General features: G+C 39.6%; 2 protein-coding genes across 4 annotated transcripts in view; one reads left to right on the forward strand and one right to left on the reverse strand.

Moving 5' to 3' along the window:
* LOC146443298 (uncharacterized) lies at window positions 1-4,906 on the reverse strand. The gene is made up of 2 exons (XM_085080043.1): window positions 2,855-4,906; window positions 1-2,368 (listed from the first exon to the last, which is right to left on the reverse strand). Exon 1 carries the CDS (start codon window positions 4,904-4,906, stop codon window positions 3,800-3,802), a length of 1,107 nt encoding a protein of 368 aa, XP_084936169.1. The 3' UTR covers window positions 1-2,368; window positions 2,855-3,799.
* Window positions 4,216-24,551, forward strand: part of AASS (aminoadipate-semialdehyde synthase) — a 26,675-nt gene continuing 6,339 nt past the window's right edge. For 2 of the 3 annotated variants that reach the window (XM_085042243.1, XM_085042253.1), the window contains exons 1-19: window positions 4,216-4,331; window positions 6,088-6,308; window positions 7,405-7,581; window positions 8,234-8,318; window positions 9,053-9,120; window positions 9,234-9,380; window positions 10,380-10,458; window positions 10,555-10,682; window positions 10,848-10,996; window positions 12,042-12,164; window positions 12,315-12,426; window positions 12,951-13,010; window positions 13,104-13,171; window positions 16,909-17,030; window positions 19,236-19,365; window positions 20,219-20,329; window positions 21,562-21,670; window positions 22,052-22,192; window positions 24,016-24,183. In XM_085042243.1, coding sequence (XP_084898369.1) covers window positions 6,096-6,308; window positions 7,405-7,581; window positions 8,234-8,318; window positions 9,053-9,120; window positions 9,234-9,380; window positions 10,380-10,458; window positions 10,555-10,682; window positions 10,848-10,996; window positions 12,042-12,164; window positions 12,315-12,426; window positions 12,951-13,010; window positions 13,104-13,171; window positions 16,909-17,030; window positions 19,236-19,365; window positions 20,219-20,329; window positions 21,562-21,670; window positions 22,052-22,192; window positions 24,016-24,183 — 2,190 coding nt within the window. In that variant the 5' untranslated portion in view covers window positions 4,216-4,331; window positions 6,088-6,095. Of the gene's footprint in view, window positions 4,332-4,739; window positions 4,880-6,087; window positions 6,309-7,404; window positions 7,582-8,233; window positions 8,319-9,052; window positions 9,121-9,233; window positions 9,381-10,379; window positions 10,459-10,554; window positions 10,683-10,847; window positions 10,997-12,041; window positions 12,165-12,314; window positions 12,427-12,950; window positions 13,011-13,103; window positions 13,172-16,908; window positions 17,031-19,235; window positions 19,366-20,218; window positions 20,330-21,561; window positions 21,671-22,051; window positions 22,193-24,015; window positions 24,184-24,551 lie in introns of those variants that run through there. The other variant, XM_085042259.1, reaches the window with a different exon arrangement.

Raw genomic sequence — 24,551 nt, forward strand, 5'->3', positions numbered from 1 at the left:
GATGTAAGACACAAAGATTTGATGTCATAAGCACATTAAAAAGCTTTTAATACTTTCATTCTTATTAAACAACTTGCGTGGCACACTAGCTTTCAGCACATTTTTTATTCTACAAATGTGTTCACTGTTTAAATGCTTTCCAAAGAAAATGAGGACACAGAGTATGTATACATGCATGTGGTTGTATGTGCATATAAATGTGTTCACATATAGTCATGTGGTGGCTCCATCATTTTTCCTACGGTGTTTTTAACCACACAAAATTAAGATATAAATATTGAAAATTACATAGAAAGATAATGTGTCATGGTTAAGGGTGTGTTTTATGTGTATTTATGTCACACAAAAGTAATTTTTAAAGGGTAACACAAACGAAGTAGTTTTTGTCTCAGGCTCCTGTGCGGATTCCTGTGCAAGTGGAATTAGCTGCAAGGGAGTAGGAGCCAGGTTATAAAATTCACATAGTAAAACAGGTGGATTAAAAAAATAGTAAAATCTTCATGGCATTACATTTTTTATGTATATTTATCGTGTTCATATTCCCTCTGTGGAAACAGGTTTTTCATCTCTCCACTGCATGCTTCCAGATGGTGGAGCGAAAGGAATCTGTATAGATACATTGACAGGAAGGCAAAGCAAGCTTTGTTGCACTTACATGAGTTTTCAGGATCTTACCCTAATGTATATTACTTTACAGTTAACAATCATGTAAGAACATTTACTGTTACCCCCAGAAGTCACCCAGAAGTGATTTGAAAGCCAGCTGACCCTTGGATGTACTGTCACTCTGATCACATGCAGGAGCACATTGAGGATCTCGTTTGGGACATCTGGCTGTTGTTCTTGAGTGAAATTTTGCTTACATCCTGTGTTTCAGGACCTGCTCCAACATGTACTTCCCAATTGATGTCAAAACCCACCAATCTGAGACAATAGTCTAACATGGTTTTTTTCTTTTAAAACAGCAATTGTGGCTTAAGCAGACATCTGCTTCCCTCTTCCCATCCCTATCCCACTTTGTTCTCGTGCCTGCACACACTTTCAGTTGTTTAAGTCTTCTGAGTTGTACTGAAGAATGAGAAATATCCTTACTAAAGAAATACTTATTTTTTTTTTAGGCAGATCACTTCTGTTTTATTTCATTGTTTAGAGATAGTTTTACTGGTCTACAACCTGTCACTATACATGTTACATACCTCCTACTATTTTCATGGTTTTGTTTAAATAATTTTATATCTCTGATTTTAAGATTTCATTAAGATTCCACAAAGAATCATGAACTCTTGCAAAAAAAATCAGTGAAGAAGTCCTGAATGTCTGGTCTGACACCAGTCTGAATGTGAAATATGGGCTGGACCATAATTTTGTGCCATTTTTACCAGCTTTAAAAGGCAAAAAATACACATTCTCCTACTGCCAAATTGATAAAGACACTAATGGTACAAAAATGGAAAAAATGTTGGTGTTTGTTGCTCTTTTCTAGAAGAAGCTCAGCTCTTTGCAGGAGCTGAGGCAATGACAGCCATTATTTGCTGAAGGAGCCTGCCTAAGAAGCAAGGTTGCACTTTCAACGGAGCTACAGCATAATTGCTTTAATGGACTCTTTAAGCGCTAACCCCTGATTCTCTCAAAACAAGGCCCCCATTTTGATTTTATTCATGCCATGGATCCATACTTAGTGGTAGATTGTTATTGACTTGAAAGCCCTACTGGTATGAGCATCGATAAGTCTAATTAATAGACTGAATGAGGATTTTTATGAAAGTATGTCAGACAGGTTATTTTAGCTGAGCTGCTGTGGCTTCTTGCAATGAACTTTGTACTTGTCTTCTAATGAGTCAATTCACTAATTTGATATCACAGGCTGTAATTTTCTATGTTTAAGTTTATTTACACAGCCAGTTAAAATATTTATGTGGGGTCTTAAGGACTATGAGAACAACTTAAAAAGACATCTCAATTTGATACAGTACTCTGAGTATGCACTTTGAATGCAAAAGTACAATGTTTTACAGTGAACACGTACATAAATGATGGTACTGTGAGTTCTAGTGTTTATGAATGTGAACAGATATACCCAACATCTTAGGTGTTACTAAAATTAGGTCTTTCTTTGGGGATGCTGAGAAGGCAATTTTCCCCACTGGGCAATAGGAATGTAAATATACTCTCTACATGATTGTAGAGAACACAACGCTGTGCTGTTCAGTGATGTCTAGTACTCTGCTGTGAGGTCAGTATTCACAGTGGCAGTCAACAGCCACTGCAGGTAGTGGCTTTTGAATAAAAGGTCATGTTTTTCAATAGCCTCATTCTGACTGAAAGCCTGAAAGCTTCTTGGAACTTCTTGATCTCTGCAGTATAAAACCTGAATTAAAGGAGAAACAAGAGTTTGAGAGGTAGATACAGAGTCTGCAAAAATCTCTTCAGGACACCAAATCCCCTGTTCACTTGAGACGTATGGAGAAACCCTACCCCAGCAGAAGTTGGTGAGTGTTTTTCATTGACTTCAACAGATTTAAGATTTATTCTTGACAGACAAAGAATAAAATCTATGAAGTCCACCTCTCTCTAAGTGTTCTGGAAGTTTATTGTTACCATAATGGAAAGCACTTCCCCCACAATGCTGAGTAAAAAGCATTCCAGCTGAATAAGAATTAGACCTTATAATTAGGGTTTTTCAGACAGATGGAATCACAATCCACCGAGACCAGAAGGAATTTATTACAGTAAACAGCTCTAATTCCATTTAGCATGTTTTTTAAAATCTGAATTCCAGATTTGTTTTTTTCCTTTTAAGTCATTCATCTTCCCTATGTGGAACACAGTACAGTGCAGGTGGGATTCACCTTACCTGGCTTTACATTGTCACAGTATGGATCCATGCTGGTTGCTTAGGTTGCCTTTTTCTCTTTGAAAGACAACAGGCACTTTTGGAGTGCAGTTCTCCTCATCTGTTTTGGATACAGGAAGAGACTTAAATGGTGCTGATAAAATTCTCCATCTCCCTTCAGAGGGATGGCATATCTATGGCAGAAATCAACCCTCCAAATGGCATTTTGGCAGTATCTCAGTCATGTCCTTATTTGTTCTGCTCCTCCTGCTTGCACTTAGAATTTTGCTGCTACATAAAGCCGGAGTCAGTATGCATATCACTGTAATTCAAGATGGATGATCTTTGGTTTGCTGACTGTTTTGGTCCATCCTGTGACTTCATTTCCCTAGAAGAACACTCTAAAAGCATCAGTAAACTAAAATATGCAAACCTCAGTAATTTCAAATTACACAAAAAGTACTTTGACCCCAAGCAAAGTGGTGTATATAGAGTTTCAGCCAAAAGTGAAGTCTCTTTTATATCACATGAAGGAATCTCAAAATAAAAAGTTCTTGCAAATAGAAATATGTTGAATGTGAAATGCTTTGGTGTTAAAAAGAAGTTTTAGCTGCTGTTTTTTAAAATCCAGTTCTGTGTTTGCAGAGCTGACTGGAACTTCAATCCTGCATATATCCAAGCAACACCCTATAATTAGGAATCGACCTATCCTCATCTACAGGGACCTGTCCTATAGGTGTCCAGACCATCTCATGTCATGAGCCTCCCAAAGGACAGTGAGAACTTTTAAAAAGTTCTTTATCACATCACATCACATCACAGTAGTTAGGGCATTCAGTGGAGGCTCAGATATGAGACCCTTCAGTTATAAGGAGTAATTTCCAGATGGTATCTTCCAATGTAAAAAGCTGAAAGAGGCTTGCCCTAGAAACCCCACTTGTTAGTGCTTGTGCTTCGGACACGTTTTTAAGTCAATGTTTCAAACGACACTTCAACTTTCAAAGCAGCCCTCAACTTTCGAGCAGAGTGCTCTAAGCATTTTGCTCGTGGCCAAAGCAGGACATGCGACATAGGAGGGAACATAGGGACACATATGTTATGTGTGTAACATTCCCTTCGGAAAGGCTTGTGGCCTGGTAAAGGCTCCAGACTCCCAGGGAATATTGCAGCTGACAGCTGTGAAGCAAAGGAAGTCCTCTGATTCCGAGCACCATTAAGTACAGGCAAGTGCCTCCTCGCAGCATGGTCCGCTGAGCGGCGGGGATGTCTGCTGCTCGTTTCCCATAAATGCCTTCCCCGCTGCATTTCCTCGAAGCCGAGGCCTGGCCGGGCGGGGGGCGCGGGGCGGGCGGGCCGTGCGGCGCCATTGGCGGCCAGGGAGGTGTATCCCGCGGCCTGCTCGCGGTTGGCTGCGGCGCGGGGCGGCGGCGCCGCTGGACATCGGCCGGAGGAGGGACCGGGGCTCACGGCCGTGCCTCCCGCCGCCCCGCTGACCGAGGTAGGTTCGGCGCTGCCCGGCGCCCTGGCTCCCGGCGAGCGCTGCCCGGCGCCCTCCGCCCTCCCGCCGCTCGCTCGCACCCCTTCTCCCCCTGCCCGCCGCCCCTCTGCTTTTCCTTGCCTCTCTCCAGGGATTCCTTTTCCCTCCCCCGCGTCGCCCCTGCTGGCGGGAGGCCCCTGGCTGTGCTGCTCGGCACAGTGTCGGTGCCGGTGATGCTCGGGCGGTGCGAGCCGCTCCCAGCCCGGGCGGTGCGGGCACTCGACGGGCCGGGGAGGCCGGGGAGGGTTCCCAGCGCTGCGGGCTTGGAATGCTGAAGTTAGTTTCACTTTTCCAGCGGGACTTGGATATCGCTGTGGCTGAGCCTGAGCACACACAGCGAGGCATGCCGGCGAGCTTCTGGCCTGCCAGAGGTCACCCGGCTGTTTGCTCGCTGCCCTGACTCCCAGGATCCCAGCGCAGGGCAGTGCACTCCCGCTGCAAGGCCGCCCTCTCTCCTTGTGCAACTCCTCTGGGAGGGAAATTTGCTTCACCGCAGGCTGGGGGATAAGGTGCAGTGTTTTAATATGAACTTTCATCGTTATATTTAAGTGTGCAGAGATAGTGACATAGTGTGACAAGGCTTCCACTTTTTTGAGAGGCATCACCTTGCTCTCTGAGAACCCTCTTAGCATGCTGAAGTGTCACAAAATACCTCCAGCTTCAGCACTGTAACCTCTGGTGGTCAACAGATGTAGCGATGGTAGGAAGACCACTCTTGGAGCTATTGTAGGTGACTGTGTGTTCTGTTCATGCCTTCCTTCGGGTGCTAGTCCCTCTGTTTCAGCCTGGAGTTACACAGGACCTTTAGGTGTATAGAGATTTCACAAGCTTGAGGCATGAGGACAAACAGGATTTTCCAAGTGATTCAGATGCAGCGATTCATGTAATTATCAGTTAAAACTGTGTTGGAAACAAAGTTCACATTTTTGAAGTCTATCTTTGAGATTCACATCTTTTAATTGCATAAATATCTGAAGTCCTTAGGCTGCTGGACCTGTCATTGTCCCTGCAGAAATAAGAAGTGGCACATAGTTTTCACTAGGAGTGAAGAGTAGGACATAGAAAATAAAGGGGTATTCCTCTGCAGTGGGAATCTGTCCTATTGAAGCTTTTCCATTTTGCAGAAAATTTGTATTAGGAAGAAAACCTGCTGTTCCTGGCCACACGTATGCTGACTGCTCAGCAGTAGTTAAGGTCTTGACCTTATCTTCCAGTTTTGGCCTGTGTATGAATTAGTTGTGTAAAAATACTTAAAGTTGGGTTTTCTCTTTTAATCAACTGCTTGCCAAATAGCCTCTGTTCTGCTTTCTTTCTGTGTGTTTATTACTTCTGACTGTTCTTGATGCAATCTTTGCTACATACTTGGTCTTTGCATGTTTATGGTGGCAAAAAAATATAATTGGTAAATTTAAGTTTCCAGAATTCTTTTTAAGCTTTGTAGTTAAAAACTTGCTGCATAGAACACTTTAAAAGACTTTCTTTACAGTAATCAAAACAATTAGTAAAATTGGAAATTTGTCTGTGAGGACACCAAGATGCAACAAAGTTCACTGAAATTGAATTCATGTCTCATAAAAGTAGGGTGTTACTAGAGTACAAAGTATCTGGTTTGTGTTTTACAGCAGATGCTAAAGGAGACCAGAACTTTTTGCACAAACAGTGTTCAAATCATACGTGTACATGTATTATTTTATTACTTTGTGTTTGCTGCCACCAGGCTTTACCATGCTCCGAGCCTTTAGTCACACAAATGGTAGGTGTGTGTTCCACCACACTAAGCGTTGGCATCATCGTAAGTCTGTGCTGGCAATCAGGAGGGAAGATGTCAATGCATGGGAAAGAAGAGCACCTCTAGCACCAAAGCATGTTAAGGAGTTGACAAAGATGGGATACAAAGTCTTGGTGCAGCCGTCAAACCGGAGGGCCATCCATGAAAAGGTAAGGTCCTGTTTTGAGAGAAAAAAAAGCAAAACCATAGTTCAGTTGTTAACCATAGTACAGGAAAAATAATATTCAAAGGCTGTTAATGAGAAAATCTGTAAAAACCCCCAGAAACATGTAAATTTTGTTGTTAAACAAGAAGTCATGTGCTAGTGGAAAGGCAAAGGAGTAGTTTGTTTAGCCTTTTAATGTCATGTTGGCACCATGGTGGGTTTTTGGAGTTGTTTTTATTAGTTTCTTGTCCTTTCATCCCTCTCCCTAGAAGTTCTAGGTGCTCTTGAAGTAGAAACTTGGGAATTCATTTAACATTGGCAATTTTTTCTTCTATTTGTATGAAAGCAAGAGCTCTAGAAAACCCCATATTTTTTAAAAGAACAGGAAGGACAAATATGGTGAATTGCACTCTTGCTTCAATCCCATTCCTCATGTGAAATGAGGAGAGAGGTTTTTTTCTCTAATACTGTGAGCTTCAGGACAGAGAGCTTTTGTAGCTCTTGTAGCAGCTGTAATACTCTGCTGTAAGATATCTGAGCAAACTTAAAAATTGAAACAAAAGCAGGGAATTAGTCATCACTTGCACATACCACTTTTAATTAAGGCACAGTGCTGGCTTTCATCAAAGCACAGATCATACTACGTGAACACATTTCTTTAGAAACTGCTCTTCAGCTTGGACTTAGTCTTATACAATTTTATAAAATCACAAATCATCAGTCTTCATCTTTTTGAATTAGTCATATTTCTCTAAACTTATTTCCAAGTATTTGAACACCTTACAAAGGACTGTTCATTATTGCAATACTATAGGATACTTTAAATGTAGTGAAATACCTTTTTTATACTCTGTAAATTTAGAATGAAGGATTTTACTAACACATAATTAAAATTTGGTCTTGTATAATAGGATAATAGCATGGTAATGCAATTTGATACTTGATGCCTCTTTATCAAAGAATTTTGTGAATGTATCACATGCACAGCTACTTTCTGCTAGCTAGAATTATTTATTTTTCCTCTGTTCTAGTTGCTTATATGCTGAGATCTGAATATGAAAAAACACAGAAAAAATTTCCTTGATTTTTCTCTTTCATAGGAGTATGTCAAAGCAGGTGCCGTTATTCAAGAAGATATTTCTGAAGCATCTCTGATAATAGGTGTGAAGAGACCTCCGGAGGACAAATTAATCCCTAAAAAGAACTATGCCTTCTTCTCTCACACTATTAAAGCCCAAGAGGCAAACATGCCCCTTTTGGATGAGATTTTAAGACAGGTAAATTGTGTCATATTGAACACCCTTGTGAGTTAACATGGGTAGAAACTGAATTAATGCTGAAGTGTGATCAAAAGCTTGCTGCCTAGGACGGTTACTTCCAGCACAGATACTTGTAAACGGCCAGTGAGGACAGTCTTCAGTATCCTCTCCTGGAACCAAGTATTTCTTGCTCAGAGGATCTTGTGTTTGCAGTGTTACTCTCTCCATGGGCATAAGGCAGATGGTTTGTGAGCATGGTGTGCTCGAGAGATGCTCTTTCTGTCTGAGCACGAAGAGTTGTTGGGAAGTTGCTCAGCTGGAGTGTGTATTGGCCATTCCAGAGGAAGGCAGCCAGTCCTCTCAGAAATGAGCAGCCTCTTGGCAGAAGATGTGAATGGGCTCGAAGCAGCTAGTGTGGCACATTGGGGAGCTCTGTGCTAAGAGGGCATGGGCAGTGCAGAGGCTTTTTAAAACAAGAATTCGGTGCAACTGTTATATTTTTATTTTTATACTTAAATCTTGTTACGATATATTTGCCTTTCCTATATTACCATCAGCCTCTATCACAAAGAATGGCAAAGGCATGTGAAAAGCTGGTTCCTGGGAGAGCAACGTGCCACAGACTGCATTCACTGAAAATTTTAATACTCAGTTTACTATATATTTTCAGGAAATTCGACTGTTTGACTATGAAAAAATGGTTGATCATAAAGGAATGCGAGTTGTGGCCTTTGGAAAGTGGGCTGGTGTAGCAGGTATAGTGCATAAAGTAAAGGCAGGCTTGCAACAAGTGACTTCCTGTAATACTTCTGGTTGTCTGTGCTTCCTGAAAGCTGAGGCTTGTGATGTGTCTTTAAGTGCATTTTTAATTCTTGCTTTTAACAGCCTTTTTCCATTCTGGTTTGTGCCTCCTACTTTCCTGAGACGACATGTCAAATAGTCATGTGGATTCCTGACAAATCTAATATTTTATGTTGTCGTCTTTTAGTCCTGTTTGTCCATTGAACTAATCTGGAGCAGACTAAATATCAAGAGATCAACTGATTAGGCTTTTGACAAAAAAAAAAAAGGCTGCTGTCAGTCCTGAGAGCTTGAACTACATCTGTTTGTCATCGTTATGCATTTAATCTGATTTTTGTGAGGCATGGTTCTCATTCCTTTCTACTGAACTTCAACACTCTTTCTTCAGGAGACTCTATTATTTCCTTCTTTGGAATCTGGTGATGTGGATACACCTCATAAAAGGATATCTGAATATTAAATAGTGCTGAAATGCATAATGAGCAAGTTTAAAGTCATGGACCGCTATTAAATTTCTTCTTCACTGGTTTTATGAAGACTTTCTTTAGAAGTAAAGTATTCATATAAAAACATGGGAAAAATATCTGGGATGATTTGAGGCTTCAGTCAGTCTCTGCAGTTTCTAACTCTGCATATTTGTGATTAACATTGATGGTCCAATTTTCTATTTTTTTTTTTTAAACAACAGGAATGATCAATATTCTACATGGATTGGGTTTACGGTTTTTAGCCCTGGGTCATCACACTCCCTTCATGGTAAGTGTATGTGTGTATGAATTTTTCTTTAGCGAAATAACATTTTGGCATCTGCTAGATATCTGTATTTGAATATGGAAAATACCTTGATGGTTCTGTGCCTTTGTTTTCAGCATATTGGAATGGCTCATAACTACAGGAATAGCAGTCAGGCTGTGCAGGCTGTACGGGATGCCGGGTATGAAATTTCACTGGGACTGATGCCAAAGTCAGTGGGGCCCTTAACATTTGTGTTTACAGGCACTGGTAATGTTTCTAAGGTAAGAATTGTCTTCAAGAGGAAATGCTATATTATTGTTAATAGAAATTCTTGGCATCTGATCTGTATCAGGTTAAATGGGTTCATGGGTTCATTTTGTTTGCTTGGACTTTGCATTTTCCTTTGCCAGTAACAATTTTTAAGTAACATAAACTAAAATATTTAATATGAGCATGCCTGACAAGGGGGAGATGCTAACTTCTTATCATGAAACATGGATTAAATCTTACGGCTCCTCTCTCCTTTCTCACCTGGATGATTTCTGTCCCCATCTCTCCCCACTCTTGGCTCTGTGTTCACAAGGTGTGTTGAATCGCTCCATTAAAGTATGGGGGAAATAATTTTTTTGCCAATACTTGCTGAGTTTTTATATCTGTATAGCATTGACTTGGCTTACAAGTGCTGGACTTCAGAGCTATTTTCTGCGAGGTAGGAAAAAGTCTTACCCCTGGTTTTGGCAACAAAGATCAGTTTACAAGGCTCCAGCTATTAAGTGTAATCACTGCCTGCATAAATGTGATTTATTTATTTTCTTCCTAGCCAAAAGGATGGTGTGTCTGAAAAGCTTTTGGTTGTGATCACAGCTCATTGGGGAAGTCATCTTGTAGTTCTTGGCCTTTAGAATAGCCTGGTTGATGAAGAATGGCTTCAGGGATCTTTCCTAAAGAGAAATTGCTCCTCAGAGTGGCAGCAAAACCCTCTATTATGGCTGAGTTGGGGCCTCCCAACCCAGCCATTAGAAATAATAACCAGGCATTGGATTGTGGTTTAGGCATTCTGCAGTACTGGGAAATGATGTCAATTCCTTGCACATAATGCCCAGGCAGCTTACTTTTGGGTAAGCAGGGGTATGTGTGAAACAGTGTGTACGTCTCTGAAATTCTCTGGCAGGGCTGTCAAACTGTGTGTGGCATTTTTATATTTGTTTTCAAACACCAAATAAGCAGTGTTACATTACATTTATGGTGTGCTTATTCTAAATCCTACTTCATGGTTTCAGGGTGCTCAAGAAATGTTCAGTGCTCTCCCATGTGAGTTTGTGGAACCACATGAGTTAAAGGAAGTTTCCAGATCTGGAGGTATGCTGTGACAATAAAGTGATTTAAAACATTGGAACCCTTTTTGCCAAAGTATAGGAGCTTTTTTATTTATTTATTTATTTATTTTAACTTCAGACCTCAGGAAAGTCTATGGCACGGTGTTAAGTCGTCATCATCATCTTGTAAGGAAACATGATGGACAATATGATCCAGTAGACTATGATAAACATCCAGAAAATTACACTTCTCGCTTTCCCATTGATGTGAGTATCCCTTCTGTTCTTTTATTAAAGGTTTTCCACAGAGTATTGGTAGTTACTGCATGTTTGCATATTCACCATTTGAGACAGCATTAACTTAAAATGCTAGACCAGGTGCTTTCAGCTTCTTAAAGTACTAGGTGAGAATATCTGTAACTTTCTTGGCAGGTTGCACCCTACACCACTTGTTTAGTTAATGGCATATACTGGGAACAAAATACTCCTCGTTTGCTAAGTCGGCAGGACACTCAGAAGCTGCTGGTGCCAGTTAAATCTGCTGCTGGTGCAACAGAAGGCTGCCCTGAATTACCACACAAGTAAGACGCCTCATTTCACTTGCAATGATATTGCAGCACCGTGATAAACTTGTCATGTTATGCAGTTTCACCACAATATCTAGCAAATGATTCTGTTTCCCTTACGTTGTTCCTCTTGCAGGTTTTAATGTGTCCCATTGACTTTGCTCTTTTGTGCTATGTAGTCTTGTTTTCAAACTTTGGAGTTTTTGAAAACATCACAGTACAAATGATTGACAGTTTTCAGCTGTCTTTTTGCAGAGGTGGCTCTGCCACTGATCCTTGTACAGAATCCGATACAAACAGTGCGATATCTGGGAATGTACCTACTGCACCAATATTGGTAGAAGTTTCTGTGCCTGAGCAGAGTTTTTGGGAAAGTTCTTCCTACCCTGTCATTTGGCTTGTACAAGCTCATTAACTGTTCCTTAACACCTCTTATTTCTGCAGCAGGTAGTTGAAATGCTTCACAACCCTGAATAGTTTTAAGGATAGAATGTGGGGTGCAAATCAAGGGTTAGTCTCCTTTCAGTGTGGGTGGGAGCCACCCTTTCTCTAATAGCCCTGTCACAGTTTTGGGCAGGACATGAAAATGTATCCTGGTGACAAATCAGGTCGTTGTCTATTCTCTGACAGCTCGTGACATCTTTCTTTCTCCCACATGACAAATAAGGAATTTAAGTGTTAACTTTCAGCAGAGCCAGAGGTTGGGCATTAGGCTAATGAATGCTCCTCCTGCACCTGCTGTCTGTGAACTGGTAGGAGGCAGCCACTTCTTCAGTCTTCCCTTTATGATGGTGAAGTTGGTTTCATCCAGGATTACCCAGGCACAGCTTGAGGCAATTGGTAGATGGAAAATGAATGAGAGGTGTTGGCAGCACATGGCATAGAGACAAAAGATCATGGCTGAATGGATTCTTCCAGTCTTTCTCTCCGTGAAATAGAAGGAGGCTACAAGTCAGATGGATCTTCTCACCTTTATTTCCTGTTCATTTGTGACGTTTTATACCTGTGTTTCCTAGTAATTTGTATAATGCTCTATTTCACTGTCTTTTAATTGCTTTAGACTTCTGGCAATATGTGACATTTCAGCAGATACTGGAGGATCTATAGAATTTATGACTGAGTGTACAACAATTGACAACCCATTTTGTATGTATGATGCTGACCAGCATATTACTCATGACAGGTGGGAGAGCCCTTTCTTTTTATTTTTTTCTATTGTAATTTGTAGAGTGAAACATGATATTGAAAAAACCATGCATTTGAAACATTTCTGAAAGGTGATACCTTTCAGGTACTAAGAAATACTTCAGAAGAGCTGTTTTCTCTCTTTCAGTGTTGAAGGCTCGGGGATTTTGATGTGTTCCATTGACAATCTGCCAGCTCAGCTTCCTATAGAAGCAACAGAGTACTTTGGGGATATGCTTTTCCCTTATATTGAAGAGATGGTAAGGTCTTTGTATACGACAAGAAGGTAAAAGGCTTAGAATTTGGTCTGCTTGTTTGTTGCTTTTCTGGTCTCCTGTATACATTCAAAAGGAATCTGCTGTAGAACATAACTGACTTTGTACTTCAAAAAAAGAAAAAAGCTTTTGAAGTCTTGAGGCAATCCTTTGAAACGGCGACATGTGAATGAGACATGAGTGACCTGGATGTCTTAGGGATTTGTCAAGAACATTTTCTGTAGGCAGAAAACAGGCTCTGGCAGGTAGTTCATTGCTTCTGGACCCTGCAGTAGATGTCTGAATCTGATTTTCTTGGGCATTCAACAGTCACTCACAGTCAGACTACTGTTTGAATTCCTGTATTTTCCTAAAAGTCAAGTGACACTGATTGCGGCCAGAAGTATTTTAGATGTACAAGATATTGGTATGGTTGCATGCATTTAAATGTTGCTTAGAATCCTCGTGTTTTACTTTTGAGAAATATTGGGTAATAAAATGACCTGATTTGAAATAACTTATCTCCACAGCTGTTATCAGAAGGCTCAGAACCTCTTGAAAAACAAAATTACTCCCCTGTTGTTCGAGGTGTAAGTTTTGCAATTTGGCACTCTTCTTGTCTTCCCCTGCTTTGAAACATACAGATACATAAAGCCCTCAAAATTTGTTTCATATGTTTGCAGGCAGTGATTGCGTCCAATGGCTCACTGACAGCTAAGTATCAATATATCCAGAAATTGAGAGAGAGCAGGTAATGTATAAAGTCACCTTCTCTGCATTCTATCTCCCCTTTTGCATTCATTTATTCTTGTGCCTTGGTGGAATGCATCTATATTGCACTGTGTCTAAATGTCTTCTTGCCTGATGATTTCCTTATTTCTTCATGCACATTGCCTAAATCATTGACATGTTTTGTTAGTAACTTATATTGAAGTTGAGAAAGGGGTAATTTTTCTCTTTCTTGCATTATGAAAACTATTTTACCACAGGCAGAAAGGAGACTCATGCTAGTTTTACCCTGTTGTCCTTGCCCTTTTGAAATGGGTGTAACGTGCAGTAATTTGAAAGTAATGGCTAAAAGCAAAAGGCTCTCGAATATGTCTTGGATCTAGTTACTACTTGTATGGCTCAAGTGCAGTGCTGTATAGCATTGTTCTGACTGGATGTATTGAGGACACTCTGAGACTCTCAGACTTTTCATTATATTCATGTACCTACAGCTTTAGCTACCACTTCATCCACACCCTGTCACAAGCAGTCTGCCAGTGGTAGCCTTGAGTGAATTAAGGTAACAAAAGTATAAATAACCTGGACATCCCTTCTGTTCTTCCCTTATTATTAACAAACATGTGTAGTTTGTGTATGAAAAATGTTAATATGATAATAAGTGAGTTCATTTTCTTGGTCAGTGACAGCTGCGCTTGTCAGTCATAAAAAAAACTTAAATTGGTCTGACCATAAGCACTGCATGCACTTTGCAGTAAAAGCATAGTGTTGATTTCTGCATCTCAAACCCCTTCAATTTCCTTTGGGAGCTTTGGGACTTCTGGTTATGAACTTGCACATGATGAACTATAGGTGCATTTCCCACACTAAGTAATGTGATATTTGCTTCTCAGAGGCTTCAGCTCATAGTGATTTTTGTTCTGTGCTCTTTGATAGACTCCCTCAAGAGGCTGTCTCAATAACAAATTTTTTATTTCTAACACAGTATGATGATCTGATTTTTTTCTTTTTAACATCCTCCATAATCATTTGCATGGTCTTGTGTAAACTACCATGAGAATCTGGAGACTTCATTCCCCAGGGTGTTTTTGTGGGTAGATTTTTGGTATTTCTGCAGACCTCTGTGTTGCTTGTGATGTTCATTTGTTCTTTGGTGTTGTTCACTTAGCTGTCAGAAAAGCAGGACCTGCTAACAATACCCTCCTTTATTTTGCAAACTTCAGAGGTGATGCAAATGAAAGCAGGGTTTTACTGCTAGGGTGTGATGGTTTAGCTAGAGATCCACTCTTGATCAGAGCCGGTAGGAATTATGTGGCTTGTTTTTACTCTAACAAAGTATTATGCTGTGTCCAATGTAGTTTCTGAGGGCTCTGTTTAGACTAATTGCTAATACTCCTTCAAGTCCTTGAATATTTCAGACATAGGACAGCCAGACTGTTTGAACTGAACAGTCTTGGGTGCCATTAGATTTACCAAACAAACTCATCTACATTTTTGCACCCTTACTTGCTTCTTAACTGCTAATGGTTTCTCACCCAGAGCTGCAATGGCTCATCACATTAACAATGTGATGTTATTTGTACACAGATTAAAGTAACTGAATTATTTAAACTCATTAATAGAGAATAAGCATAATCTGGAGCTGTGTACATTCTGTTCCCATACTTGATGGATCATTTGGCAGCTCATGTTTTTGCCTGTCCTAGAGTAAACATGCTGTGTTTGATCCAAGTATGATTTCATTTTAGGCATTAGAAAAGTTTTCAATAAATAGGACAAGATGGATTGCAAATCCAGTTTGCTTTCATATAGAAATCTCCCCTTCATCATCACTCCAAGCTGCCTACCACTTCTGCTCCCTAAAGCAGGGAAAGGAATTGTTCTCTTTCCCTGCCCATAAGGGTACAGCTGTGGAAGATGTCCTATTAGAATTGATAGGAGGAGCAGGAGGAAGAGGAAAGTCCTTGGGTTTGCCATATGAAAGGATATGATGGGATTTTTTAGGAGACTTTCTGTGAATGTATTAAATCATGATTAACTTTTTTAAAAAAAAATCAAATCTGTACAACTTTTATGAAGGTCAAAATTTTCAGTAGTCTGTAGCAGTAATTTAGATAGAGAGTTGATACATTGGTACATACGATTCATATTTAATGAAAAGAATGGGTTTAAAAAACAGTTTAAAAAAACAGTTCTGAAATAGGAGGAAGGGAGGATGGAGCATCTGGAATTTTGGAGACTAATTAAAGCTTTACAATACTGATACACTAGTCTGGAATGTGCTTCAGACATATCATATACATGAATTTGGTATTAACTCTCTTCACTCAGAGTAATCTTTCAATGCTATTGTTTGAGGCCTTCTGCCCCTAAATGTACTCAGATACTTCCTGCCATTCTTTAGGTTGGGCAATACTGCTCTTGTCATGCTATTAGGTGTTGCTCTGGCAGGTTTCAACATCATCCATCATTGTTATGACCATTTTGAACTGAAAAAACACAACCAGAAATTGACTTTTGGATGCCATGAGAAGCCTCAAAAATATATGAACCAAATGTTATTTAGTAAACATATTAAAATAAAAACAAATATCCTCTGCTAAGGTCAGCAGTTTTTAACAGAGTGGACATCAGCTTGTCAGCTTCAGGCCAGGATTCTTTCTGAGGCACAAGCTGTAATGCTGGTATAAACTCTTAGTGGACAAAGGGCAAACGAGAATCTTGCCTATATGCTTATAAAGATTCCCATGAGACTGTATCTTTGAAAGTCCTACCTATTTATTGGAATTTATTTTCAGGGTATGGGATAAGAAAAGCCAAACCTCAATCTCCGTTAATTAAATTAAACAGTAGGGCAGTGAACAGCTTTCTCAAAAGAACAAAACGTGCTTTAAGAATGTTTTTATTTGCTAAATAGTTTTTACCTGTATAGCCATGATATGTTAGACAAAGTTTCACAATCCTGATTTTCCTGATTTTACAACTTAATGCAAATTTATGCTAAAAGGAAAAATAACTATGAACAACCAAGAAATTTGGCTTTATGCTACTATAAATTATGCATTTCTGAGAGTATATTCAAACAACTGCTGAGTGCATTATTCTAGCTGGCAGAAAGAAATGCAAAATCTGATGTGAATACATTTTATCTTGAAAGTCAACAGGAGAGCTACTTAAATTTTTTTATGAGAGTAGTAATAGTTAGGTTGAAACACTTTATGATGATTTTCAAACCTGAGTCCTTGTCTGCAATGATGATTTCTTAGTTAGGCATTAACTTTTATTTGACTTTTATTGACTATCATGTTCCTATGATAGACTAATACAAACACAGTATAATTACACAAAATATTTTTTCACCTGCATGATTTTGTGTACTTTAAAAGTTGCCTGTGATGTAAAGTGAGCAAGGCAATGCCTGGTACCCCTTTCTGACAGCCCATGACATTGGTGGTTAGGTCACAGTAATTTGGCCATTGGGAAAAATAGGACTGAGGAAAGTTTTGATGAACAGGTAGAAGCAATTGGAGAAGCAGAGGGAATGTTGATGGATTTGATCATGTTTATGTTAGAGGAAAGAAATTAGAAGTTACACAGCAGAGGAATGGAAGCAGTGCTAGACAATCCTGGATCAGAGAGCTAGGAACTTTACTCTTGGTCTGAATAGAGCTCTTGGTTTTTAGACTTACTAAAACATACTTCTCTTAACCTTGGCAGCTTGCCTTCTGTGTCATTTTTAATTTTGCCTGTAACACCTTCTAGGGAGCAGGCTCAGTCACTGAAGATGAGTGATGAGAAGAGGGTTTTATTGCTTGGATCTGGCTATGTTTCTGGTCCTGTACTTGAATATCTCACTAGAGATTCCAGCATTGACATCACAGTTGGTATGTAAGAGTTTGTTTGTTTTCATTTCAATATTACGTCTTATTGAAGCCTGTGGCTGCACCTTTCTCATAAATAATAAATGGATGTGGTTGTAAAAACAGATAAAGAAAATCTGCACAGCAGAAAAGGATTTTGTAGCTTTGTGAGCATTTTGAATTTATATAATTGATTTGAAAAGGACATTGCCATGTTAAAAGTTAATTACATGTATAACTTGCATGGAAATTAGAAGTATTTTTCCTTCTAACCTGCTTTGGGCTTGGGATTGGTTTTGTGGATAGTCAGTCACTGTTGCTGTTGGGCTGTGTTTTCAGCCTCACACAAGAAGAAGATGAAAATGTTTTTATAGACATCTGTATGAGTGAAGCATCTGCTGCTGTTATAGAACAGTGTCGTGGTAAAACTTCAGACCCTGACTTTCCCATGAGCACCACATGCCTGCTTGTTTATTCCTCTGTTTTGGTTTTATCTGTAGCATATTTCAAGCTGGGCATTTCAATAATCCTTTTCTGTAACCTTAATGATGACTTTACCCTTATTCTGTGACTTTAGATTTAAAACTCAGGCTGTATTGTCTTATTGACAGAAAGATACTTCGCTGGGAAGTGGTTTGCCTTAAAACTTACAGTTGTATTGCTGTTGATTGTTGTTACTGCTTTGATTTTTTTTTTCCCCCCTTCATGCTACTTTCATGCTTTGCTGCTTTTGCTACCCTTCATGGTGGTAACCATAGTACTTCTAACCCCTGGGAAAAGATGTGCTAGGAAGATGAAGGGAAATCTAGGAAAGCTGCACCCTTGTTATCAGCAGTGCCTGAGGTGGTGAAGGGGGAAGGATTACAGCAATGTGCAGTGCCCATCCCCTCATCACTACAGAGGCTGCATCCACTCCCTGCAGTGCAGTAGCAGGAAGGGGAACCAGGTGAACTGGAAGATCTGTTTTGCCAAGCACTCAGCAAACATTGCCTCTTATCTGGGTAGCTTCAAAAACATGCAGTTTCTACAGCACACACACAAATAGCACAGAAGGAAGGAGACACGAAGATATTACTTGTTTAGTGCTTGACTGCAGGCAAGTAGGTGCAGAAAACACAAAATTCTACTGTTAGGCTACACCACCTTAAATTCAAATTATGAAAACTTTAATTGGGAAACCTTCATGTAATCATCTTTTTTTTAGTTTGAATTTGTAGATGATTTTGACTAGCTCTTTTCCCTCAACACAATTTCATTATTAGGGTATACAGAATCACCTTCTGATAATGTTTATTTCCCAGTGACTGTAGGAAGGCAATAAGGAAATAAAGCCCTAACTTAGAGGCACAGATGTTTTTAATTCTCCATAAGCTTGTGCCCCGCCTGCTGCTTTTTTTGACCATTCCTTTTTCCTGGCTGTGTTCGCTGGTTTTTGCTGGCAGCATGGTGAGCTGGGAAAGGAAATTAGTCAGATGTAGCAAATACTGGTTGTCTTACTGTGGTTCTCTTTTTCAGTTCTGTTTTCCTTATAATGGTAAGTGCTGATGGCTTTTAATTCCCCAGAAGCCTGTGCCCCACCTGCTGTCTTCTTTGGCCACTCTGTTTTTGTTCTCTCTGGTTTGTGCTGGCAGCATGGTGAGTTGCGACAGGAAACCAGTCAGAGGTGGCAAATACTGGCTGTGTTATTGTGGATCTCTTTCAGTTCTGCTTTCTTTATAATGGTAGAGAAGTGAAGGCAGGGAGAGACTGGCTTTGTCCCACTTAGTTATCATATTTGGGATTGGTAGGACTAAGCCATGGGTAAATATTAAAACTAGTCATATTGAACCTGGGCCTTTTAGTCACACTTGATCTAAGCTAAAGCTTAAGGTTTCTATCTTTGTCATGTTAAAAATGGTGATTGATGTGAATTGGTTTTGCTTTAAGCTATTAAGCTGTTCTGGGCTGTAAATAGGAATTCTGTTAAATTGTATTGAAACAGAGTATTGAAATATTTCTTTTTAAGCCAGATTTTTCTATAAATGTATTGCTATGTGGAATGAGGCATTGAGTAAGTTCTTCTGAACATACGTTTGTTTACTAAATGTCTGATTTTTCTTCAACTGTTAATGAAGGAATACATGCATGCAACTGTTTCTCTTTGGGAAATATGGCACTGTTATACATGAATGTGCATTGGACTTAGGGTCATCTTTAGGTAATGGTTTATGTGTTTTACTTTTAAAACAGTATCTGTCATGAAGGAGCAACTTGAACAACTGACAAAAAAATACAGAAATGTTACTCCAGTTCATATGGATGTCCTTAAGAATGAGGAAAAGCTGTCCTCTTTGGTGAAGAAACACGACCTTGTGATCAGGTCAGAATTCTGCATAAAACAGGATAGGCTCAACCCTGAGTCATGCTACTTCTTTCTCCTAGTTGATTGACCTAAATCAACACTTTTTTCTTTTTAATGGCCAAGAAGTGGGGTCACATGGAAGTAGTTGCAACTGGCAGCTCCCTTCCCATGCAGTAGGGCATCAGAACTTTAAAAGGGGTTTTGACTTCTTCAGAAGCGTTGACCAGTTAGGTGGACTCCCTTGTTAGTGTCAAGGGCCAATTGTGTCCACAAGCGTATGTGTCCCTGGGATCAAATTTGCATGTGCACAAGAGGAGGCAAAATTCTAACATCTTGATAATTTTTTCTGAATATCCCATTAAGGAAGAACTCATTCCAGATATTGCTACAAGGAAGGATCTTCATAAACCTTGCAATTTTTCTTCTTTTGCCACGGGTGTCATGAGTATTGTTTCTGTTCAATGTAGAGCGTGCTTTTCACAAAGAACTTCACCAAGATCTTTGTAATGCAAGCTTTTTCAAGGACAGTTTTGCATCCTCTAAACCTCTAGCATGCTTGTTTAGAAGATGACTTTGGAAAGAGGTCAGTGGTTTGTGTTTTACAGAGAAGTGTGACAAAAGATGCTGTCTCAAGAGTGACTCCCGTATTGTTCAGTGCCCTGTTCTGAGTGCATACAACAGTGCTGTCCTGATAGGGTAGCATTTCACTTTCATAGGTATGGAACTGCTCAGGGCAGGGCAGGTATGACTCCTTTTTTTAGCTATTACTTGAGCTCTTTCTAGGCATACAAAAACCATTTGAGTGTCTTTCCAGTGACGGGATAAGTAACTGGTTGAATTTTTATGTTGAATAATTCTCCTTCATTTGTAGTTTGCTGCCTTATTCAGCACATCCTTTTGTTGCTAAGAAGTGTATTGACAACAAAGTGAACTTGGTAACAGCCAGCTACTTAACACCAGCTATGAAAGAACTTCAGGAGAGGTAGGTGTGAAAGAGGCATCTCCCTGGTGTTGCTTCCTTCTTTAGTGCATTATCTCAATATTTTGCAGTCTGTTCCACCTGTAACACTTACTGTGAATTACTGGTTTCTGCTTTCTTTCTCCTTTCCCCAAAGGTTCATGTGGCAGAGTAGAGCAATGAGTGTGTACCCCAACCTGGTTAGACTAATACTCTAAATAATGGAATGCACTTTTCTGCCTTCATCATCCTATTTCATGTTAATGTGCCTCTTCCTCTCCCCTCAGATTGGTTAAGATGTTTGATCTGGCCTGATATTCAAGTTGAGTAGCTTGTTTGTCATCCTTTGCCTTCCCATAATAAAAACTCAATCTTGGCCTATTGTATCTACAGTAATCTCCTTTTTCATGCTTTTCTTTTGGATATACCCACTGTATTATTTTCAAATTGGTGACAACTCTAACTAATGTTTCTGTCGTCTTACTTACATTTTCGGAAGTTGTTTCAAGCATGGAGCTTCATCTAGGTGCTCCTCTTAGTCACAGTACTGGAAAATCTGAAGTGCATTCAAGTGAAATGAGAACTGTACATGCTGTTTCTTTACAAAAGATAAACCAGAAAAAGCAAGACAAATAGAGAACCAGTATTGTAGAGATTGTAGAATATTTAGGGGCCTTTCCTATAATTCTTACTGAGGTTGTAGCTTGCTCTCAGGAGAAAAAAATTAAAAGGGGCACTTAAGATTTGTTAAAAGAAGACAAACTGATTTTGAAAATAAAATAAATCCTCAGTTTGTGGTGGTAAGTGACCTCCTCTGGGTCTGTAGGAAACTATTAGGAAAAAAACCCCAAATACTTGTAATTTGGGAAAGTAGGCCCTTTAATCTCTCCTCCTTACAGGAGCTCTTTAGGGCAAGTAGGACCAGCTCTGTGCTGCACTCTGCATTACTACCTTCCTGCATTGTAGCACTGTCCAGGATATTGTGGGATGTGGGGTAGCTGGTAGGAATTTCTTTTTCCACCAGAACCTAGGTGTTGCAGAGAAGTAAGAGAAAAAAAGGTTAGAAGGCTCTTAGATGGTTGTCAGTGTTCAGGTTTTAACGTCTGCTTCTGCTTCTTTTTTCCCACAAGCTGCAGACAGAGCCTAGAATTTGCTGCGTTGGGGAAGGTTCACTGGGCCTTTGTTGGTCAGATTTACAGAATAAAAGGCCAGTAGTAGTGAATGTTCTGATGGCTCTGTATTTCTGTTATTTTTAGTGTAGAAGCTGCTGGTATTACAGTTATCAGTGAAATGGGTTTGGATCCTGGTCTTGACCACATGTTGGCAATGGAATGTATTGACAAGGCGAAAGAAGTGGGTGCTACGGTAAGGTCTGCAGGTAGTGCGTAGTTCTGCCAAGATGATATTAATGAAGTTCTTTTAACACCACGCAGGTTTTGAGCATGTCACTGATATGTAACAGAGTCTCGACATTTTACTTTTTCTGATGCTTTGAATTTGGTAGCTACTAATTCACTTGGTGAGACCATCAACTATGATGGCCTTGCCCCAGTGTATCTTTTGGTTTCCTCTCCTTTACAGGCAGTGCCTGCAGTTTGTCCCTCCCCACTGTAGATTCTTCTGATTTGACCCCTTTAGGGAATAATGTCAACAGAAATTTTAAGAACTGATGGGGATTCTGCAGGGTAGATCTGTATGCATCTTGATCTATCTTCACTGTTTCTTTCCTGTGGATAATTCTGACAGGTTATATCATACACTTCTTTCTGCGGTGGCCTACCAGCTCCAGAGCACTCTGACAATCCTCTGAGATACAAGTTCAGCTGGAGTCCACAAGGAGTGTTGCTGAATACGGTTCAGCCTGCCACGTATTTAAAAGATGGAGAGGTGAAGTAATGTGAATGTTTTCATTTAAAACCATACAAAAGTGGTATTTGGCTAAGGAAGGAATTGGGACTTGCAAGATGCTGTGTTACTTTCAAGCCAGTGGCCTAAGTCAGCTGTATAGATAATTTAATTCTATGTTTCGAACATGATGATGCCTGGCTACTGCCAGCTTAATTCTTACTGACTATGTGGAAACTGATTGCCAGGAAGGAATTTGTTCTAATTACTGAAGCACTGGATTGGGGTTGGTTTTCCTGGGTTCAACTTCCATTCCTGTTTGGTGTTGCTTTTGCCACTTAGTTGCCTTGTCTTTGGCCCTGTGAAACAAAGGTGAGAGTGCTTTTTAAACAGTTGTGTGTGTAAACCAAACAGCTTTATGTTGTACTTGCATGGTGCATAGAAAACTCTTGATTCCTTTTTCTTTTATTGCAGTCTGTAATACCAATAATCCACTGATTGGGCTTTGTTAAATGCTTTTTCGTGTATTCTAAACAAAAACCTTTGTTTTGCTGTTTATGCAGGTGTTGTTAGACTTATGCTCACAAATGTCACTGCTTCTGTTTATGGAAAGATTGTAATGGATTTGTGCAAAGCTATTGCAAACCATTATCACATTTCTGCTTTCCAGAACTATCTGTTTCAACCATCATCTGCTCAGAGTAGTTACTGCAATTGTCAAGGAGACTGCCTTGTATAACCACTGTAAAGTTTAGCTAATTACCTAAACCTTTTGATCTACACAACTTAGAAATCTTTTATCATAATATTTTGGTAGTCTGCTGTTCATATTGAAGTAAGAAAGGAGAAATTCAGGGATTGTACATTGGATCATTATTTAAAAAGCACAATGTATAAATTCCAGATAAAAGGGTTTCGTGGAAAATGTGAAAATGTGTCTTGATTTAATTCTGATCTGGTTCACTCATTATAAGAGAACTAGGTGAGCTTGTCAATAAATTCTGCAATTTTTCCTCCTTGCCACAAAAGACTTAAATCTTTTACCATTGTGTAGGATTCTTTCACACACCTGTCTTGCTTGACAAACACAAAATTTTTTTTCCTTACTTCAGGCTTCACTGGTTTAGTATTTCTTCTAGAGGTAAACCTTGCCCCTTTGCTCAGAAGTCAGAAAATGAGCTTGATGCTACATAGCAGATCTGGGCTTTAACTTCTTGAAGGAAACAGGGTTCAAGGCCATGGCTGGGAGTGATAATAGAACTTGTCAACCTCTTTTTTGTTTTTCTTCGATGGTGCATTCTCTCTGTGCTTTAAGCCTTAAGTAAAGATACACTTGGGCAGTAATTTTACACCCATGTGATATCACTTGATTTATTTTAATCTTATAAAAAAAAAAAAGGAACAAACACCCATCATTCTCTTTACATATGCCTTTTCTCCCATACAAAAACGCCCAAACTCAACCTAAACAAGGTAATAAATTTTTTGAACAAAAAGCAGGGATCTCATGGGCAGAATCTCCCTTCACAGTGGTTCAGTTTGGGACATGCTCCCAAATGACGTTAGTGTAAGTGAGATGGGAACCTGCCACTTTAATGTAAGTGCAGCAGGAATTTAGAGTGTGTATGAGAAGGACATGGCTTATTTTAGCCTTTTGATTAGTAATGGCTGACACAATTGTCCTGCACACTCTTCCTGTACCAGATTTGATTAAATGCCTTGGGCAACTGCTTTATTTGGCTTGGGCCTTTGCACTTGGAACACCAAACATGTTTTTCCTGTTTTTGAGCACGCATTATCTTTTCTGTTCTAAAATAAGTTGAATGAGACTGCACAAAATAATATTTTTCTTTCACAAACTTTAGATTATCAATATTCCACCTGGAGGAGCATTACTGGATTCTGTTACTCCCATGGACTTTTTCCCAGGACTAAACCTTGAAGGTTTTCCTAACAGAGACAGTACAAAATATGCTGAGCCATATGGTATTCAGACAGCTCGCACTTTACTGAGAGGCACCTTAAGATACAAAGTAAGTTGTTGGTGTTATTATTAAAAATTATTGTTTTCCTCAAGAGAGGAATGCTGTAATTTTGAGAAAACTGTGTATTTAAAACTCAGTCTTTTATAGCTCTGCACTTGCTATTTATGAGCTCCCCATTATCCCAGCTGAGAGATAACTGAGAGCACTTACCTAATTTTTTTAATGTAGCTTCACTTGGGGTATTTAACTGGTATTTGTTGCAAAATGGAGAAATAGCTTTACTTGTTTTAGGCAATTGGTCAGTTGTCTTGCACAGTATGTGTTTACTTTTTTTATTCTGGCTCGGTATTTGATGTCAGATCAATAGAAGATTTAAAAAAAGATTCAGTTTTCTTACGCTCTCATGGAAAATATAA

Source organism: Lichenostomus cassidix, chromosome 1Aa (assembly GCF_008360975.1).
Source record: "Lichenostomus cassidix isolate B80296 chromosome 1Aa, HeHo_3.0, whole genome shotgun sequence".
Classification (NCBI taxonomy): Eukaryota; Metazoa; Chordata; class Aves; order Passeriformes; family Meliphagidae; genus Lichenostomus; species Lichenostomus cassidix.